Below are 22477 nucleotides of genomic sequence, written 5' to 3'. Positions count from 1 at the left end.
GGTAGGGATGGTGATGACAGTGGTGGTGGTGGAGATGGTGGTAATGATGGTACAGATGGTAATGGCAGTGGTGATGATAATGGTAGTGGTGTAGGTGGTGATGATGATGATAGTGATGGTGGTGGAGGTGATGATGGTGGTTATGATGATGATGGAGGTGGTGATGAAGGTGATTGTGATGATGATAATTGCAGTGGTGGAGGTGGTGGTGATCATGGTGGGGGTAGTGATGGCAGTGGTAATGATGATGAGTGGAGGTGGTGGTATTGATGGTGGTACTGATGATGGTATAGGTGGTGATGGTGGTGATGATGATGATTATGGTGGAGCTAGTCATGGTGATCATGGTGCAGGTGGTGATAGTGATAATGGTGGTGGAGGTGGTGAGATGACAGACGTGGTGGTAGTGATGGTGATGGTGGTGATTTGAGAAGGAAAGGAAAGTGGGAGTAAGAGGAATAAAGGGAAAGAAAGGACCTGCCCTTCCCATTTTACAAAGTGGTCATGTGACTCTGGGGCACCTGGATGGCTCAGTCAACTAAGAATCCAACTTCAGCTCAGGTCATGATCTCGCAGTTTGTGAGTTCAAGCCCCGTGTCAGTCTCTGTGCTGAGAGCCTGGAGCTTGTTTCAGATTCTGTGTCCCCCCCCCCACCTCTCTCTCTGCCCCTCTCCCACTCATGCTCTCTCTCTCTCTCTCTCTCTCTCTCTCTCTCTCATAAATAAATAAATAAATAAATAAATAAATAAATAAATAAAGGTCATGTGACTCAACGATAAAAATGTATGGAAAAGTGCCTTCTAAACTGTAAAGTACTACCTGATGAGTTATCACTGTGATGCTTACAACATGGTTCGCAAACCTCCCAGATCCATGGGAGCACTGACTATCATCCTTCACCCTTGTCTGCCATAAGTGAAATAATTCACTTCAAGAGGCAAAGTGTTGTCAGGTTCCCAGAGACATGAGGGAAATGCTCACAGGGCGCTGGGAGTTTCTTTAGCCAGAATGGAACCTATTACTGTAGATCTAAGGACTAAGGAGGGAGCTAGGGAAAGAACATTTGGAAGACTTGGAACCCAGCAAACAGAGACATTTTTGATTTGGTTTTGTTTTTAATTTGCTTTGATAATAGAAAGCAGATGTGAGGACTAAGTCTCTAGTTTCTGTTGAAGAAGATCCAAAGAGGCACAGAAGTGAGTTGTGCTACCTTCTTAGAAGCCAGGAAAGGTGATGAAGCCAGGGCAGCGGAGGAAACAAGGAGAAGTAGCAGGGCCAGTGCTGCTGGCCACTCCAGCTGCCCAGCAGGGCATCATGGAAACAAGCAGAGCCAGGACCTCAGTGGAGGATGCTCAAAGTCTTCAAGAGCAGGGACGTCCACTTCACAATGTGTGCAGAACACCTACTGTGTGCAGGTGCCAGGATGACAGTTATGACAGCAGCTACCATTTGAGTGATGACTCTGGTTTCTGCTTCTCATAATTACCACTATTCCCACTCTACTGTTAAGAAGCCAAAGTTTGGAAAGATTATGTAGCTGATCATGGAGAAACAATTTGATCCCAGGTGTATCTGACTCCAAAGCCCTCTTTCCTCTGTCACTTTTCCTTTCATTTAAAGACACTTCTTAACCAAAGGTGACAAAGACACTTGCTTCTGCCCTGCAGTCCCTCTGCCCCTGGAGAGGAGAAACACATAGAAAACACACACATTGTGGTGAGTGCTATCATCTGAAGAAAAGGTGCTTGCAGCTGCGGGAGGGACTGATATTCCAGCCCACTGGGGGCAGAAGAGGCAAGGGAGGGTTGAGAGGTCCAGACAAGGTGATGACATTTGAGCTGGCTTAGATCTGAGAAGGAGTCTGTCAGGTAGAGAAAGGGGTGGGGCTTGTCAGGACAAGAAGAGAGTTGCATGTAAACAGCCTTTCTGGTATGAATGTGGTGAGCCTTCTGGTGTGGCTACAGCTCAGGGTGGTGGCTGAGGATGAGGCCAGAGGGACAAGTGGGGTTGGACTGTGATAGACCTGGGGGCCAGGCGAAGGGGGCTACATTCCATTTTAAGGCAGAGGGGGGCTGTTGAAAGTTTTTACACAGTAAACCAGTGTAGATATCGATGGGAAGGGTTAGGAAGCTCCCTTAATATCCAACCAATGATGGAGGCCTAGATGGAGATGGGCAGTGGAGACAGGCAGAAAAGACAGGGTCCATTTCCCTGAGCCAGGTATTGGTCTGACTCCTCAAAAGAAGTGGACATTTATGAAGGTTTTGAGGCCATTCCTGCCCAACCCTCCATTTGGTAAATTACATTCTAGCCCACAGGTCACTAAGCAAATCCCCCATTGTCCCCAGGAGTAATTCAACCCTGATTGGTAATATCTGTCACCCTCTCCACTCCATTACCCCCAAAGAAAGGGTAATATCCCTGAGCCAGAGTGAACTTTTGGGAGAGGAAGGGACTGGCCATACTCTGACAGCCAGGGCTGCCCTGTTAAGGATGGGCCGCCTTATAAGCAAACGACAGCGTGAGATGGAGGAGGTTGAAGGGAGGGACTCCTGCTGTGGGTAGGAGGCTGGCCCACATGCCATTTGGGCACTCCAAGAAGGTGACACAGGCAGCACCTGACAAAGGTTGACTGTTCCCTCTGTACTGATCACATGCTGAACACCAGATAAAGAACTTAAGCCAGCCAGTCTCTGCTCTATGGGGCATTACATTGAGAAGCCTGGCCTCAGAAGGGACCCAGGGATGGACAGAGATGCTGTCTTGGAGATAGAGGCAGTGAAGGGCCCAGGAGGAACAGACAGGCCAGGTCCCCAACATCTGAGATAGCCCGCTTGGTGCTCTGGAACTGTGCTGGGGCAGCTGAGGCAAGGCTGGCCTCCAGGTAGGAAGATGTGAACTTGAGAAATTAGTAAGTGGGTAAGTCTCTTCAACTTAGCATCATGGATAAGCATGGAAAAATAGTCCAGTTGGAGGAGAGTTTTTATTTTTATTTTTTTAAACTGAACTACTATAAAACCAATGGCACTGGCACACTTTTCAGCTCACTCAGCCTCAATTGCTACTTGCCCTCAATAAATAGATGAAATTTTTTTCAAAGTTGCTTTACTCTTAGACTATTAAGTGGTTTGTCCTGTCCCCCCTTCCTTTACTAGAAGTCCTGAGTCTTAAGGCCAGACTATTTGAACCACCAGGCACCTTCTAAATAAGGCTTCTATATAATGCCCTTGGGAAGGGCCTGCCCTCAAAGAATTGTGAAATTGAAGCAGTTGTCTTCAGGGGCCTCCCACCTCCCTTCCAAGCCCCCTTCTTCCCAATCCAGGTGCCCCAGGCATCTGTCTAGGGTTTCACAAAAGACCACACTGTCAGCTTTCTGATAAACTAGTCCCTGTTAAGGTGGAGGTTGACACAGATTTAAACATGACCTCATATACTTTAGGTGGAGACCTTTAAAAGTTGGAAAATTAAGATCCGAAGGAATGCTTCTCTTTTTTTCACTATGGTAAACTATATATAAAATAAAATCTGCCATTCTAACCATTTTTAAGTGTACACTTCAGCGGCACTAATTATATTCCCAGTGTTGTACACCCATTACCACTATCTATGTCCAAAGTTTTCCATGCCCTGAAACAGTTCCTCCCTCCCTCCACCTTCTGGTAACCTCATAACTACTTTCTGTCTCTCTGAATTTACCCATTTTAGACTTTTCACATAAGTGGAATCATACAATGTTTGCTCTTTTGTGACTGCCTTCGTTCACTTAGTATAATGCTTTCAAGGTTCATCCATACTGTAGCCTGTGTCAGAACTTTATTTCTTTTTATGACTGACTAATATTCCATTGTATGAATATCCTTCATCCACTGATGGAAGAAAGGCTTCCTAATGGCTGAATTCTAGGCACCAGTAGAGACCCAAGGAGAGGGGAATATTTGGAGATTCCTGCTACCAACCCTTGAGCCATGCCATCTGGGTGCCCACCAGTCCCTGATAGGTACAATAATCCAGGATTTCAGTCATCTCACAGACAGAGACAGCTGTCCTATAGTAGAAGGAGCACCAGACCAGCCATCAGGAAATGCAAGTCCTCATCACATGAGGTAGATGTGTGGCCTTGGACAAGTCCTCTTATTTCTATATAATGAGGAGCTTGGGGCATGCATGTCCTTTTATGAGGTCCTTCCTGCTTCTTATATTCTGTCAAGTCCCTCAGTGTCCTAAGAGACACACTTGCAGTGCAGCAAGTGGTGTGGGGCAGAGCAGACACTCAGGAATGCTTGTGACCCTCGGAAGGAAGGAAGGAAGGAAGGAAGGAAGGAAGGAAGGAAGGAAGGAGAGGAGGGAGGGAGGGAGGGAGGGAGGGAGGAAGGAAGGAAGGAAGGAAGGAAGGAAGGAAGAAAGGAAGGAAGGAAGGAGAGGAGGGAGGAGAGAAGAACTGGAGGAACTAAGGTATTCCAGTTTCTTTATCTCCCTTCATTAGAGATAGTCGGGAGGCTGTATTTAGAGGTCAGATTGAATGGTACTTAAGTTTGAAACAATCTGGAATATAAGGTGTGCTGCTTGGCTCATTATTATTGTGTTTCTTGTCTTTGCACCTTGTACTGAGATGGAATTATATGACTGGGCTTCTCATCAATTCTGTTTGGTGTAGAAATCTTGGCAGCTTCAATAAATACACTTGCATAAATTTAAGTGAATACACACAGGCTCTCTTTAGTATGAATTCTCACACCTTGGCTGTTATATAGCAGATATGAGCTCTACAGTGTTCAACACAGATGGTGGGCATCGCCCAGCTGTGCCATACATGTGTGTGTGCAGAAATGTGCACACGTGTATAGACATGGCAGGCTCTCCATGGTTGTCCTTGTCCAAGGAGCTCTACCCTGGCATGGCTTCTGTTCACAAGGAGTCTGTGTTCTCCTAAAGCATAAATATGAATAATCTCTTTACTGAAGGATCATTTTATTATTAAATCTATTTGTATTTATAGTGATCCTCAGAACAATGAGGAAAGGAACTCTTTGTTCCTTTCTGTGTCTTGGAATTTGACTGTGCCTTAGGCAGAACTGCAAAGACACCAGGGATTGGCATCCTTACTTGCCATAGAATTGTGAAGAGACTTCGGAAGTCCTCTACTACTTTGGAATTCATGTTCAGAGTTCCAAGAAAAACAAACAAACAAAAAAGCACTGAGTCCTCCTCTCAAATAAAATCTCATGAAGAAACCAGCTTATAAAGACAATAAACATCTTCCAGGCTAGTCAGGAAGAGATGGCTACTTCTTTTTTGTGTGTAGTCTCTGTCCACACCCCATCATATTGGTTCTCTGGACTCTTTTGAACTGTCAGGATCTCTGGACAACTTTGCATGTGGGTTAAAATGGCACTGGTCTGGTTCAAGGTGGTGGTGGGGTCAGTGAGCAAAGCCCCATTTTCTCAGCCTTCCCTAGCCTGTAACTCCTCCCAAGCAGCACTGTGTAAGCCTAGGGCTCTCTGCGGCATTGCATTTTTTTGATGCTTAGCTAGTTCTTTTATAGATGAGACAGACCCAGCAAAGTAAAGTGACTTACCCAAAGACACACACAAAGCCAGTGGTACCAGAATCAAGATTATTACCATCAAAAGATAATTGAGTCTCTGTCCTATAGAAGCTTATAATGTAGTTGAAAGATAGGATATGTGTACATGAAAAGATAAGTGGAAAACTAAGATAGCCTGTACTCACAAGTGTCTATTAGTTCCACAAGTGTTTAGAAGACATCATGGTTCCTGGGATCTGAGACTCTCTCTCCACTGAATTTTTCTAAATATTTCATACATGGGTATTCCCATGGACCCCAGCTTCCAGTGGTAACGCTGATAAATCAGCAGGGAAGAGAGGAAAGAAAGGGAAAAGAAGATGAAAATGGGAAGGAAATAATAAGGGGAAAGATGGGAAGATACTATAGGAAGAGAAGGTGACAGGAAGAGAGGAAGACCAGAGCATCTGAAAGGCTGAAGTCATCACACCTGCCCCAGGCAGGTAGGACTTCACCCATACTTTGGGGGAGGGGTCCTGAAGGAGCCCTGGGACTCCATTCTAATGGACTTCCATTCCAGCCTTGACGGTCAGAGAGTTTCCACGCCATAGTTTCTGTGGTCCATCCTCTCTTCTCTTTGACCCTTTTCAGCCTCAACACAGAACAGTAGGAGTGGAATCTTAGTCTGTTCCAAGCTGGCTCCCAAAGTTCCCGAGTTCCCAAAATCACATTAAAAAAAGGGCGAGTTCACAAGCTGAATATTGTGCATTCTCAAAGAGCTCTGTGGCCCCTCAGCATTCGGGAGAGCACACAGCTCTGGCCTCAGAATTCAGGCAGGAGGAGGGCTGTGAAGGAGTGTGTATTCACAGGACCAGAGATGCTGAGATATCAGTGCAGCAAGAGGATGGTTTCAGACAAACTTTTGCATTTCTCTACTCCATTCATTTTTGCCCTTAGATGTTTCTATGGCAACACAACATATGTTTTGAAAGAATCAACCAAGCTGTTTCACTTGTTTATATTTTTGTTTCTTTCTTTCTTGGGTTTGGGGTTGGGGTGGGAATAACTTTAAGGGCATTCATGCCCCTAAGGTCAGAAGGAATACAGTACAGCCACCAGAGCACACACACTCAGCAGCACAGATGACTGCGTTCCAGACACTGCAGCAGGCACCTGCCCCTTCTCAGGATTCTTCATCCAGACCCCATCCTACTGGTCCCCTGTATCCTTTTCAGTTCTATCTCAGATCTTTAAACAACTTAGCATGAGGACTCTGACCTAGTTGTGTCTTTGAGAGATAAACAGGGACCAGTGAGATCCCTGGCACTCAAGAAGGCAAGATGAGATGAATGGACATTTGGACCTAGGGTCAGGAAATCTGGTTTCCCATCTTCAGCATTTACCTCCCTGGCTGGGATCTTATCAGCATCCCGGTTTTTCAAATGAGGAGGTTGATTAGATACCCTGTAAGATTCTTTGTATCTCTCCAACCCCATGGCTTTAAGCAGAATCCTGTAACTTGTGCCAAGGAGGTGCATTCCCATAATGTGAAAGCACTTTCCTGGGATGAGATTGCCCCTTATGGAGAGGCGTTCCGGCCTCATCTCCCCTCTCTATAGTCTGCACACTTTCCCAGGGCAACCTCATCCAGGCCTCCCCTGAAAGCCAAACTCCTCCTGAACCCCCATTCTGTATGTCTGATGACCAGTAGTCCCAACTAAATGTCCCACAAATGCTTTAATTCAGCAAGTCCAGAACTGCTGTCTCTCCCCTCATGTCCCCCTCTGCAGTGAGAGGCATCACCATCCACAGTCACCCAAGTTAGGAACCTCAGGGAGTGGGGCAGTGCATTTCTTTCACTGCCTCTTCCCCCAACCCCGATATGCAACCAGAAACCAAATTACATCCTTCTGTCTCTCAAACCTACCTACCTACTTCTCACCAATCCCAATGCCTACCTTGGCTCAAGCCTCCATGATCTCTACATGGGTCACCTCCCCCCAAATCCTCCCACCCCATCACCACCCTCCTTACATAGACCAGTGCCAGACTACAATACACATCTAACCCCATCATTCACTATCTCCTCAGTGTAGAATTCAAGCACGCAGGTGTAGCCACAAAACCCCTGGTCATCTTCCTCCTACCAACCTCTCCAGCCCCACTTCCTCTTAGCCTTCACTCCAGCCAATCAGATGCCTGTATTACCTGAGGCTCTACACACACACACACACACACACACACACACACACACACACCTTACACAAGTTTCCTCAGGTTGCACTGTGCCCTTTTGTAACATGCTTTCAACACTGTCCTAATAGATATTTTAACCCCCAAATCACCTAATTTTAAAAGACCAGAGGCTCCCACATACTACTATTGGTTCCTGGGTCATCTCCCCCACCCCATGCAGCCACATCCCCAGACCAACCTTATGATGCTGTAATGGGTAGTAAGTAAAACACAAGTCTGCCCCTGAGGTGCTCGTTAATTCTGGATTCTCCATCCCCTTCCCACAGCTACTGCCTGATCAGGACCTTCATCAGCACATGAGCCAGTGGTTCTTAAACTTTTGGGTGCCTCAGAAACACCTAGAATTGTCTGCAATGCACATTTCCAGGCTCCATAGCCAGGACATCTACTTTAGTAGGTCTGGATAGGGCCCAGAATTCTGCATTTTTAGACTTTGCAACTTCAAACTGCTTCACCCAAAGCCGGACGCAGTGAGGCTGGCACTCACTCCAAGTCTAGTGCATCAGGGAAAAAATGGATGGGAGCACAGGCACATGTGTGGTCAGGCGTCTCCCAACAGAGCTATCCATTAGGCTACCAATGTCCCTGGTCTTGGAGCCCCCTCCCAGCAGGCAAGGCAGGAGGGGGTGTGCCTTCCCAGGTGATGCCCCCTCTCCACAGTGTGGGTGAGACCTGGAGGTCTTTGGTGAGCTCTGTGTGATCCAACAGAGGATGGGAAGATAGGTCTGAGGGTTCTGAGCCTAGTGCCCATTGGAGCCTGTAATCAGGCTTTCAACCTGTGGCTGAATGCCATGTGGACTGGTGTTTTGTGGCTCCAGTGTGAGATGAGCTGAGGCTCCTGCAGAGGCGAGCAGTGGAGCATGAAGGCATCCAGGCAGCCTTTGCCTGGTGGGGGCCATTAAGGCTATGCACTGGGAACAAGGTTGTGGGAGAAAGCAATTAGTGGTGAGGGAAGCCAGTGAATCAGCACAGAGTCGGCTCGCTCTAATTGAGCCAAAGAGTTTGTCCTGTTACGTGTGGGCTCCCAGGGACAGGAGCTTCATCCTTAAATGCAAAGCCTTCAAGATGGCAGAGGGAGGAAAAAGACTACCTCCCACCCTTGAAAAAACAGCTGAGCCTTTTCCCTTCACTGCCCCACCCCAGTGCCTGCCTCCATCCTAGAAATGCTGATTTTCTTGACTGACCTGGTCTGTGTCTTTGGACAAAGATTTTTTTATTTTCTCAAGAAAGACAGAGACTTCAAATTCAGGGTCAGTGTATATGAGCAGATTGGCTCTGTTTGAGCTGCTGTTAGATTTTCAGTGTCTCAACTTCTTTGTGGTTGTGTTTCTGTCCTGTCATTTTGGAGATCTTGATTAGCATACTCTCCAAGGCAGCTTCTGTTATCCTCAGGATTTGTCACCTCAGTATTGTAATACACTGTTTGTGGTCCTGTTCCCTCCTTTCTCAGCCGTGTTCTCTGTCCTGACATCATTTCCCTCTAGATCAAGACATTATGAGGTCTCTTCTGAGAAATGAAACGTTCACTGATGAACTAAATAAGATGTTTCTCCAAAATGTGTAATTTTTCCACCACCCTAATATTTGCATTTTAACAGGGGGCATTTGAAGACTAAAAAAAAAAAAAAAAAAAAAAAAAACCTTAATGCCCAGTGGATTGGAGCTCTAAGGTTGAAACAGACTGTGGAGTTGGTAATCTGGTTTGGGGGTCCCACCCAGTGTCCCCCTAGATCCTACCACAGAGGGAACAGCATTCTCCTCCACCTGCTTGTGTGCTCTACTGGTTCAGAAGTTACAAACCCCCAATCTAATGACTATTTTTCTCTCTTTTCTATTTTTGTTTCTTAGGAACGAGTGGAATATCTCTTTCTCATAATTTTTACCGTGGAAGCGTTTTTAAAAGTAATAGCCTATGGACTTCTCTTTCACCCCAACGCTTACCTCCGCAATGGCTGGAATTTACTAGATTTTATAATTGTGGTTGTAGGGTAAGTATAACTACCTTTCTCTATTCCCTCCCCTTACCCCTTACCATCAACAAATGCATATCTCCTTTTCCTTCTGTATTTGTATCTCTTTTTGGTTTGGTCACAGTAGCACTGGGCTCTAGGCAAGATGAGAGGATCTATTAAAAGTCACTTTGAATTCAGACTTTCTCCAAAGGGAAAAGATCTCTTACCTAGGAACACCTCCTTCACACACGCACATGCTCACACATGTGCACTCATGTGCACAGACACACACAGGAGTGGAATCTGAGTGCTTTTAATGAAACTCAGTGTCCTCCATGCAGCTGAGTCCTCTGCTTAAGGTCTTTTATTCTGTCTCCAACCACATCTGGCCCAACACCTCTTCAGACTGGTTTCCCTGCCACATCCCTGAGCAGGGTTAGTCCAGCCTGCCTGTGAGCATGGTGGTGGGGCGAGGCTGGCACACACTGTCCTGTAGATGCCTGCTCTCACCTCTTCAGTGGGCCTTGTCCAGGGTCCCAGGAAACAGGCTGCTCAAGATAAAAGGGTGAGGAGAAAGCAGAGAACTATGAAGGGCCAATGTCGTGGGTGACCCAACTAGAGCCAAAAACACCTTTCCCTAGAGGGATGCTTTGCTGTGGCAAAAGGTGAAGCAAAGTCAATATATGCCTTTAAAAAAAATAAAACAATGTAAGCAACTGTAAATAAAATTTAGAAGTGATGATCTCCTTATCAAGGAATTAGTAACTTTGCAAAAAGATTCTTTATGAAATATTTGGGTTTTTAAATATTTATTTTTGAGAGAGTGCAAGTTGGGGAGGGGCAGAGAGAGGGGGACAGAGGATCTGAAGGAGGCTCTGCATGGACAGGCTGACAGCAGTGAGCCCGATGTGGAGCTCGAACTCACGAACCGTGAGATCGTGACCTGAGCTGAAGTCGGATGCTCAACTGACTGAGCCACCCAGGTGCCTGTCTATGAAATGTTTGTCCCTAAACAGGCCTGCATGTGCTATGCAAAATGTCATTTACTAAGACACAGTTCATGAAGTTCCAACCAGTCATCTATTTTGTGAGGGGAGGGCACCTTTACAGCAGATCCTACTTGAGGAACAAGCTGGCTTCTTTGAACTGATCTGCTATTACTCTGAACCCAGAGAGTGGTCACACAGTGGCCACCTTGCATTTTTACTCCCTTGGAGTTCTGACAGGCTTCAGTGTCAAGGTCAATATGTCATCAGGCTCATATCCCAGGAGCCTATTTTTGATTGATGCCATTTGTGCCATCCCAGTGAAGACATAGGTCCTTCTGGACTCCTCCATAGCACTCACTGCTCATTCTCTCATGGGACTGACTGGTCTTTCCTGCAAGAAATAACAAGAGAAAATCAAGATCATTTAGAAGTTATTTCCTTGTCTCTGGCCATCTGGATGGCTATTTGGGTTGTTTGGAACTGTTTTAGGGGTTTTCTTTGTTGTCTTTTTTTTTGTGCAGCCTATGAATGACACACTTTGGCCACATTAGCATCAGGGCTATTTGGGTGACATGAGAAGCACCAAAATTCTTGGAGTATTTGCCAGGAATAGATCTGGCTCCAGAGGACTCAGAGTGAGGATGCAGCTCTAAGAGATCTTGCTGCTTTTGTTCATGCCAGGATAAACAAAGAAGAACTGAACAAACACCTTGCATTAACTCAGTAAGCCATAGCAAAGGCCTTTGAGGTGCCTTGTTCCAAATGCCCCTAAATCCCTTCAAATTCAGTGTCTTTCTCTAGGCCTCAGGCCCCAGGGGACCTTTAACACATAGAAAAGAGCCCCAGGAATGAGATTTATCAGGAGTTGAGGGTGCCTGCAGGGACCAACTTTGTTTAGGCAGAGAAGCTACATGTTCTTCTCATGTTTATGGAAATGAGTTAGAGTTGAGTGCATACAGCGCTCTGCCCCCTTCATGGCCCTACCTACAGCATGGGAGGTGGAAACAAGAGGCACAGGGCAGACCTCAAAAGGGAGCCCTAGAGGGGCCTTGTCATGCAGTTGCACACTTGGTGACACTTGCTCGTCTTTTGCTGGGTTGGACCCTCGCCTTGCTGTTCCTCCCCATAAGCACAGAGGGCAGACTTTTTGTGGAGTCAGCCCAGGTTTCAGTCACATCTTCCTGGGGTCTAGGCCATGAGGCTGATGAAGAGGCCCCCTTCAAAAAGATCAGAGGAGGGCACTTGTTGGGATGCACACTGGGTGTTGTATGGAAACCAATTTGACAATAAATCATATTTTAAAACAAAACAAAACAAAACAAAACAATGCCTCTGGTAGATTGTTTAGGCCACAAAAGTTATGATGCTGGTGGTTGCTGAGCCTGTGGTTCACCATGACCCTCTGGGCTTTTTCCCCATTGATCTCACACATGGACATATTTGACACCTAGTTTCTCTTCTCCAAGGGCAGTGGTCCCATGGGGCTCTCTGTCTAATCTAAATCTCAGCCTCGGGCACCTGGCTGGCTCAGTTGGTAAGTGTTCGACACTTGATTTCAGCTCAGGTCATGATCTCATGGTCGTGGGATTGAGCCCTGTGCTGGCCTCCATGCTGGGCTTGGAGCCTGCTTGGGATTCTCTTTCTCTCTCTCTCTCTCTCTCTCTCTCTCTCTCTCATTCTCTCTCTCTCTCTCTGCACTTCCCCCACTCATGCTCTCTCTCTCAAAAATAAATAAACCTTAAATCAATCAACCAATCAATCAATCTATCTCTGCCCATTCTTCTAACTGGAAAAATCACACACACACACACACACACACACACACACACACACACACACACACACAGCATAGCTCAACCACCTCTTTCAGCTGTACCTTCTTTTCCTGCCCTTTTTATAACATTAAATGGATATCCCTCTGCTTCCCTTATGTCTCCTGGGAAGTATCTACTCCCTGGGCTCCTCATCTACAGCTACTTAGGGGAAGGTTTCTTCTGCCCTTCTACGATCAGAAGGGGGTCTGCCTGGCCCTGGAGACAGGTGGGTGTGCCTGCCTGCTGCCTGAGTGCCAGGCTAAGAGCTGCTCTCTCATTTCTGCATTGCCATGCTGGGGTCCTGGGACAAGAGGCATTTCCTTCCCCCCCACAAGCCGGTCACATTTCCTTCCCAAAGTGGAAGAGTTTCCTTGGTACAGTGTGGAGATGGGCCTACTAAATGAAAGTGGGGAGGACTTCAGAGGCCTCTCCCTACCCAACCCAGGGACCTCAGGATCTTCACTAGATCCCCTGCTCAAGACACTCTACTCCAGCCACAGGGGCTTTTGCTCCTGTCTTCCTCCCAATATGGTGGCCCTGCTCTTCTGACTCACTGGGCCCTCTAGAGCCTCATTGGTCTCTTTTAAAAAGCTCCAATGTCCAGCTAGGAAACTGCCAGACACAACTCCTGGAGAATTCTGCCCCCACCCATGACCAAGCATCCACATCTAAACGCAGCCCTTAGGGACAGGTAGGCACAAAGCAGTGGTTTGGGCTTTACAGTGCCTAATCAAGGAAAACACACCAGTCCCTACAAGCCAAGAACACCTCCTAGACCCATTCCTGAATTTTCTACCCCTTAAAAATTAAAATCAGGCACTTAATAAAGTGTCCGCATCAAGTTGGGACAGGGAAAAGAGAAAAAAGTTGTCTAACCTCTGTTCCCTTCAATGAATAATATTTTGTGAACAACTTGTACTCTAATAAGCATATTGCTTTCTTCCAGGAAATACTAGGAACCAAATCTGGTTTGGATTTAGAATGCTGTTTGACAAACTTGCAAACTAGTCTCCATTTTCTAAGATTTCAGTAATCTAGACTTCAGTGGAAAGAACATTTCTCTGCAGAGAAAGAAGCCCACTCCCCTCATCAAGGCAACTCTGCCTGGGGTTCAGGATGTCACCAGCTAACATATGACACCATCAAATTGCCAAGCTGAGCTGAAAGAATCACAGGACCAAGAAAGACTTTAGATGTGGTCTGGTCAGTGTTGTCAAACTTTTTAGCTGCAGAACCCATTGTTAAAGCCTTACTCAAAGGCCCATGAAAGCCACTGTGTTCCAGCCACTTTTCTCTGGCCTTGCTGTCCAAGATATCCCCAGGGGATCCATGGAGCACAGTTTGGAAATCCTTAATCTAGACCAACTCCCTCAATTGCTGGGCCCTGCCTGGATTTGAGTTTCTTCAAAGCTAGGTCCCTAGCTGCAGCCTCCCCTGTTTTCAGATCTAGTTCCCTGGGGCATGAGTCATTTAAGGAGCTCAAGCCTATTCCTCAAGAACAAAGTTGCCCTGGTCTTCAGTTCAGGCCAGATGTGGGGACCCAGTCTGATACCTGGGCTTCCCCCTGACCCTAGGCCATGACCCAGCACACACTCTACTGACAGTGAATCGGTGGTCATCTCTAGTACAAAGGGCAGAAATTGCCCTGTGTGTCTTTTCTTTCCCCTAATTTTCTTGGTCACCACAAAAAGCCCAAGATTCCAGGTTCCCATTCCCACATGGTTCTCTGCATCTTCTGACCCCTTCTCCCTCTCCATCCCGCTGAAACCTTTCCACTGTGCCCTCTGCTCCCCACAAGCCATCGCCCATTCAGGTGTCAGCAAACATTTTCTATAAAGGGCAACATGCCCATTTTCAGCTTGCAAACCACGTACTCTTTGTCCCAACTATTCAACTTTAGTGAGAAAACAGCAATAGACAACAGCAATATGTAAACGATGGGTGTAGTTGAACTCCAACAAAACTTCATTTACAGAGCAGATGGCCCAAGTGCTGCCCTAAACCCTCAGCTTTGTCTCTGGCCTCTCATTTAACTCCCTGACGCCCCCCAAGAGTCCGGCCTCCCTTGCATTCTCTCAAGAGATTACCACTCTCTCCCAAATGCCTTGTTCCACAACCCAGAGGTCAGGAGAAGGGCCCTGTGTTTCTCTTATTTCTGCTTTCAGATGGCTACCCCTCCCCTTCCCTAGCAACTTCCAGTTTTAATGTGTGTGATCAGACCCTTCTACCCCTACTTCTCCTTATGGGATACTCTGTAGGCCTCTATGGGACTCTATTCCTTGAAGACATGAGCTCTTGGTTCATTCCCATTCTCTCCAAACTTAGTATTGCTACTGTCCCTTCCAGTAGCTTCTTGGTTCCTTGATATCTTACCCACCCAGCGACCCTGACTCCATCCTGACTCCAGCTGCACACTCCCATGGTTATAGCCACTATCCCTGCCATAAGAAATAACTGAGCCCTCCCCCATAATGTCAAACCAAACATCCCACTCTGTAAACAATACCACCCATATTTCCAGCTTATTCCCTCTTGCACTTTGACTCTGACAATCCATTCACCCTGTCCCATTCTCTCTGTTCCTCCACCCATTGTGTCCAGTCCTCCTTTTAACCAGCTTAAATGCCCAGCCCATCATAATCTCTCACTACCATGTACAGTCAACTTCCTCATTTTTCTATTCATCTACCTTGCTCATTTGGAAAAACACCAACCACAATCAAATACAACTAGATGGAGATCCCTCTGGTACCTGAAGCTATGCCATTGAAAGGGGTAGAGAAACTTAAAGCTGAGCTGGTGGGTTTCACTTTACAGTCATGACCACCAACTTCAAATAGGTCCTTGATGATATCTGGCAATCCTACTACATGTGCCTTCCTCATTCACTCTTTGCTTTCTTTGGTGATTCTTTTATACCTTTGCCTCACCCTTCAAACTTCCAGTACCCACTCCTCATTTGCATTTTCAGCTGATGACCTTGCTCCCTGTTTCCCTGAAAAAACAGGTGCAATCAGGATAACATCTGTACCGCTATAATGTGCCCTCCTACTAGAACCATGATAAACCATCCCTTCTCCTATCTAGGGCCAATACCCCTCAGGGTACATGAGATACCTTCCTGCCTACTGAAGGGTATCAATCCTTCCAGTAATTATTCCCTCACTTCTGCATTGCCAGATCACCTGTCTCTGTTACATAACTCCCATCACATATAAAAATGTTGCTGTATCTCCCATTTAAAAGCAAACACTACTTGGGGCACCTGGGTGGCTCAGTCGGTTGAGCGTGCGACTTCGGTTCAGGTCATGATCTCACGATTTGTGAGTTGCAGCCCCGCATCAGGCTCTGTGCTGACAGCTCGGAGCCTGGAGCCTGCTTCGGATTCTGTGTCTCCATCTCTGCCCCTCCTCTGCTCATGCCTCTGTCTCTCTCTCTGTTTCTCTCAAAAGTAAATAAACATTTTTTAAAAATTAAAGCAAACACAACTCTCTTGATTCCACACCCTCTCCTGTAACCATCTTTTTTCTTCTACCACCTTTGACAGCAAAGCTCGTCAGAAGGGTTGTCCATACTGTAGCCACCAGCCACATGTTTCAATTACATATATGGCTAATCTAGAAAGTTTCAATTACATATATGGCTCAAATTTGTGGCTTGCATTATAGTTGTGTTAGAGCTGTCTCAAACTTTTCTTGCTGTCTTCTCTTGGACCCATATCTATTAGGCATTGTCCCCATCACTCCACCAAACAGATGTTTCAAAGTCTAAGTGGTCTGCATGTTACTAAAGCCAGTGGTCAGTTTCCCATCCTTATATCCGCAGCACAAAGCCAGTTTCTATGCTATCATTTATTTGTGCCCAGTTTAAATCAAAAGGGAATTGTTAGGAGTAAGAAAGTAAGTGGGGAGGAAAGAGGATGTGGTTCCTGGCCACGTGAGGGCCGGCTTTAGGAATCCTGGAGTGGGGAGAGGACACCACAAAGGGACAGAGGCACTACTGCAAACTTTAGTGGCTTTACACTTCTATGCAGGCCACCTAGCTTATACAAAGCCATTTGTGTTCATGCACAACTTTATGACTACAAATGGCCTGCCTATCCCCTCTCGGACCTTTCTAGGCAGTGGATATGTCCCTTGGGTGATACCCACACTGAGGGAATGTCATCTTATGATGGTCACAGTCCCTTCCCCCCACACACCTTGGCACTGGTTCCCAGGCTGGAGGCACCTGCGAACTCTGCTGTCCCAGGCTTCCTTCAGAGAATTCAGAGTCTGACAGCTCCTTCTCCCCTTCTTCTCTTCTAGGCTTTTTAGTGCAATTTTAGAACAAGCCACCAAAGCTGACGGGGCAAATGCTCTAGGAGGGAAAGGAGCTGGATTTGATGTGAAGGCACTGAGGGCATTCCGCGTGCTGCGCCCCTTGCGGCTGGTGTCTGGAGTCCCAAGTAAGTAAAGCCATTATTCTTGTTTACAGTGTTATCTTGTCACCACCCTCTGCTTTCTTTTGCTGAATTGCCGGGAGCACTTTGCAAAGAAAACTGATTTCATATAAATGGAGGGGGCTTTTCTTAAATGAATTCCTTTGCTTTAAAGAACCTAACTCTGATATGAGTCCATTAAGACACACTGTGGTCCCAGCTCCTCTAAACACCTGGAAAAAATCCACAGCAGTCACGCAGCCAAATGAAGACAGCCTACAACAGAGAAAGCAATCCCTTGGCCATCTGAGCAATCCCCTCAAGGCCCTGGGCTGGGAATTAAAATACATTTTCAGCAAAGGAGCCAGGTGAGTAGAGAAGGCTAATCCCCAAGGCTCGCAAGGTATTTTAGCCTATGAGATTATCTCTACTTCCTGTATTTTTCCAAAGAACAATCTGAAAAGCATCAGTGGATGTTCAAAAAAGTTCTGTTTGCCATTTCTCTCAACCCTTTCCTTCTTTCATGTCAAATGGGACATTTCTGGTTTCAGAAGCCCTATTTATGGACAGGCTACCTGTCTTTGTAGAACTGGTTTTGCCAGAGGGTGGAGGGTGTTTAGCTCTCTGAATCAAGCAAAAGGGCTTCAGAGAGATATTGTCTATTGTGTATCTGGATAACAGTCACCTGGACAGCTCCTCTTCAAGCTCTTCCTCCAGACGCCTATCCCACCATGGATGAGCCCCAGGCAACTAACACAGCAGCTTCGGGCACCCAGCTTTGCTCCAGCAAAGCCCAGACCAAGTTGTTCCTTGGGGTTAAGTGAGCTTTCCAAGAGCTCCTCTTTCCACTCCTCCTTGATGAGTTGGTGGGATCTGAGCACAATTATGGACTTGTATGCTGAGATTTTTCCCTCTCAAGTCAGCTCCATCATCTGGCCCATAACTCAAGGTAAAGGAGGTCCCTAGGACTGGGCTGAAATCAGACTAGCTTAGAGATGGGAGCAGGGGACAGGAAAACAAAGAGGTCCTCTGAACACAACCTTTACCATACAAGTGTGAAGGACCTTATAGTAACCTGTTCAATTCTTTCTGTACATGCACAGAAGAGTGAAAAGATCTTCCCAAAGTAACTTAAGTAGCCAGCAACAGAGCAAGACTAGAACCAGGTGTCCTGATTTCCAAACCAGCTCTCTTTCCCACCATACATACAACTTCTTGTAAAGGATTAACTAGTATATAACTCTTGATTGTCTTAGACTTTTACACATATACTTGATCCCTTGAATTACATTCTAAGCCCTGGAAACCCAGAATTCTTCCTTATATTATCTCTGATTCCTGCACAATGCCTACAGTGGTCTCGGTACAAGGTAGAGGAATTTACTGGATAATTGAAGGTAAGAGTTAGACTATTTTCTTTGCAGTGGGACCTCCTAAGTAAAGTTTGTGGCCTGTCTTAAATTCAAAGGTGAACATGGAGCTAAGCCACATAAGCACGTTTAGAGCAGAGTCTTTCTACTTAACCATTATAGGGTATCTAGAAATAGAAATAGTATCCAGTTGACTCTTGAACAATGTGCGGGTTAGGTGTGCTGACACTTACCTTGTGCAGTTGAAAATCCACATAAAACTTTTGACTCCCCCCAAAACTTCACTGCTAATAACCTGTTGACCGGAAGTCTTTTGATAACATACACAGTTAACACATGTTTTGTATGTTATATATATTATAAACTGTATTCATACAATGAAATAAGCTAGGGAAAATAAACTGTTATTAAGAAAATCATATGGGGGCACCTGGGTGGCTCGCCAGTTAAGTGTCTGACTCTTGATTTTGGCTCAGGTCATGATTTCATTGCTCATGGGTTCGAGCCCTGCATTGGGCTCTGCACTGACACTGTGGAGCCTACTTGAGATCGTCTCTCTCCCTCTCTCTCTGCCCCTCCCCCACTCACGCTGTATTTCTCTCTCAAAAAATAAATAAATAAACTTAAAAAAAAATCATATGGAGGGGCACCTGAGTGGCTCAGTTGGTTGAGCATCTGACTCTTGATTTTGGCTCAAGTCATGATCCCAGAGTCATGGGATCAAGCCCTGAGTTGCATTCCTCACTGAGCGTGGAGCCTACTTAAGATACTCTCTCTAGGGGCGCCTGGGTGGCTCAGTCGGATGAGCATCCGACTTTGGCTCAGGTCATGATCTCGCAGTCTGTGAGTTCGAGCCCTGCATTGGGCTTTGTGCTGACAGCTCAGAGCCTGGAGCCTGCTTCGGATTTTGTGTCTCCCTCTCTCTCTTCCCCTCCCCCACTCATGCTCTGTCTCTCTCTCTCTCTCTCTCTCTCTGTCAAAAATAAATAAACATTAAAAAAATTTTTAAAAAAAAGATACTCTCTCTAGAATCATGAAAGCAGGAAGGGAAAAAAAAGTCCCTCACATACAAGGGAAGACAGATCAGGTTTGCAGCAGACCTATCCACAGAAACTTGGCAGGCCAGAAAGGAGTGGCAGTATGCTGAATCAGAAAAATATGCAGCCAGCAAGGCTGTCATTCAAAATAGAAGGAGAGATAAAAAGTTTCCCAGACAAACAAAAATTAAAGGAGCTTGTGACCACTAAACCAGCCCTGCAAGAAATTTTAAGGGCGACTCTCTGAGGGGAGAAAAGATGAAAAAATATAAATAAATAAATAAATAAATAAATACCCAAAGCAACAAAAGATTAGAAAGGACCAGAGAACACCACCAGAAACTCCAACTCTACAAGCATCATGATGGCAATAAATTCATATCTTTCAATACTCACTCTAAACGTCAATGGACTCAATGCTCCAATCAAAAGACATACAATAACAGAATGGATAAGAAAACAAGATCCATCTATATGCTGGTTACAAGGGACCCACTTTAGACCTAAAGACACCTTCAGATTGAAAATAAGGGGATGGAGAACCATCTATCATGCTAATGGTCAACAAAAGAAAGCTGGTGTAGCCATACTTATATCAGATAATCTAGACTTTAAAATAAAGACTGTATCAAGAGATGCAGAAGGGCATTATATCATAATCAAGGGGTCTATAGACCAAGAAGACCTAACAATTGTAAACATTTGTCTGCCAAATGTGATAGCATCCTAATATATAAGTCAATTAATCACAAACATAAAGAAACTCATCAATAGAAGTACCATAATAGTAGGAGACTTCAACACCCCACTCACAGCAATGGACAGATCATCTGATCAAAAAATCAACAAGGAAACAATGGCCTTGAATGACACACTGGACCAGATGGACTTAACAGATATATTCAGAACATTTCATCCTAAAGCAGCAGAATATACATTCTTCTCCAGTACACATGGAACATTCTCCAGAATAGACCATATACTGGGACACAAACCAGCCCTCAGCAAGTACAAAAAGATCGAGATCATACTGTGCATATTTTCAGACAACAACGCTATGAAACTCGAAATCAACCACAAGAAAAAATTTGGAAAGGTAACAAATACTTGGAGACTGAAGAAAATCCTACTAAAGAATGAATGGGCTAACCAAGCAGTTAAAAAGGAAATTAAAAAGTATCTGGAAGTCAATGAAAATGATAACACCACAATCCAAAACCTCTGGGATGCAGCAAAGGCGGTCATAAGAGGAAAGTATATAGCAATCCAGGCCTTCCTAAAGAAGGAAGAGAGATCTTAGATATACAACCTAACCTTACACCTTAAGGAGCTGGAAAAAGAACAGCAAATAAAACCCAAAACCAGCAGAATACAGGAAATAATAAAGATTAGAGCAGAAATTAATGCTATCGAAACCAAAAAAACAGTAGAACAGATCAATGAAACCAGAAGCTGGTTCTTTGAAAGAATTAACAAAGTTGATAAACCACTAGCCAGTTTGATCAAAAAGAAAAAGGAAAGGACCCAAATAAATAAAATCAAGAATGTAAGGGGAGAGATCACAACCAACACAACAGAAATAAAAACAATAATAAGAGAATATTATGAGCAATTACATGCCAATAAAATGGGCAATCTGGAAGAAATGGACAAATTCCTAGAAACATATACACTACCAAAACTGAAACAGGAAGAAATAGAAAATTTGAACAGACCCATAACCAGTAAGGAAATTGAATTAGTAATCAAAAATCTGCCAAAAAAACAAGAGTCCAGGGCCAGATGGCTTTCCAGGGGAATTCTACCAAACATTTAAGGAAGAGTTAACACCTATTCTTTTGAAAGTGTTCCAAAAATTAGAAATGGAAGGAAAACTTCCAAACTCTTTCTATGAAGCCAGCATTACCTTGATTCCAAAACCAGACAGAGACCCCACTAAAAAGGAGAACTATAGACCAATTTCCCTGATGAACATGGATGCAAAAATCCTCAACAAGATATTAGCCAACTGGATCCAACAATACATTAAAAAAATTATTCATCATGACCAAGTGGAGATTGGGATGCAGGGCTGGTTCAATATCTGCAAAAACAATTAACGTGATTTATCACATCAATAAAAGAAAGGACAAGAACCATATGATCCTGTCAATAGATGCAGAGAAAGCATTTGACAAAATACAGCATCCTTTCTTGATAAAAACCCTCAAGAAAGTAGGGATAGAAGGAGCATACCTCGAGATCATAAAAGCCATATCTGAACGACCCAACACTAATATCAACCTCAATGGGGAAAAACGGAGAGCTTTCCCCCTAAGGTCAGGAACAAGACAGGGATGTCCACTCTCGCCACTGTTATTCAACATAGTATCGGAAGTCTTAGCCTCTGCAATCAGACAACACAAAGCAATAAAAGGCATCCAAATCGGCCAGGAGGAGGTCAAACTTTCACTCTTCACAGATGACATGATACTCTATATGGAAAACCCAAAAGATTCCACCAAAAAACTGCTAGGACTGATTCATGAATTCAGCAAAGGTCCAGGATATAAAATCAATGCACAGAAATTGGTTGCATTCCTATACACCAACAATGAAGTGACAGAAAGAGAAATCAAGGAATCGATCCCATTTACAGTTGCACAAAAAAACATAAAATACCTAGGAATAAATCTAACCAAAGAGGTGAAAAATCTATACACTGAAAACTATAGAAAGCTTATGAAAGAAATTGAAGAAGACACAAAAAAATGGAAAAAGATTCCATGCTCCTGGAGAGGAAGAACAAATATTGTTAAAATGTCGATACTACCCAAAGCAATCTACATGTTCAATGCAATCCCTATCAAAGCAACACCAGCATTCTTCACAGAGCTAGAACAAATGATCCTAAAATTTGTATGGAACCAGAAAAGACCCTGAATATCCAAAGCGATCTTGAAAAAGAAAACCAAAGCAGGAGGCATCACAATCCCAGACTTCAAGCTATACTACAAAGGTGTAATCATCAAGACAATATGGTACTGGCACAAGAACAGACACTCAGATCAATGGAACAGAATAGAGAACCCAGAAATGGACCCACAAACATATGGCCAACTGATCTTTGACAAAG

At 44.9% G+C, this 22477-nt stretch overlaps 1 protein-coding gene across 12 annotated transcripts in view; it reads left to right on the top strand.

The window, feature by feature from the left end:
* CACNA1C (calcium voltage-gated channel subunit alpha1 C) overlaps positions 1-22477 on the top strand; it is a 662038-nt gene that overhangs the window by 394913 nt on the left and 244648 nt on the right. For all 12 annotated transcript variants that reach the window (XM_047065565.1, XM_047065566.1, XM_047065559.1 and 9 more), the window contains exons 4-5: positions 9629-9768; positions 16843-16982. In XM_047065565.1, the coding sequence (XP_046921521.1) occupies positions 9629-9768; positions 16843-16982 (280 nt within the window). The remainder of the gene's footprint in view (positions 1-9628; positions 9769-16842; positions 16983-22477) is intronic.

Source organism: Lynx rufus, unplaced genomic scaffold (assembly GCF_022079265.1).
Source record: "Lynx rufus isolate CCGP_SWC_20201006 ecotype Redwood Valley unplaced genomic scaffold, mLynRuf1.p SCAF_7, whole genome shotgun sequence".
Taxonomy (NCBI): Eukaryota; Metazoa; Chordata; class Mammalia; order Carnivora; family Felidae; genus Lynx; species Lynx rufus.
The sequence above is the reverse complement of the archived record's forward strand: the minus strand, read 5'-3'. Positions and strand labels throughout refer to the sequence as shown.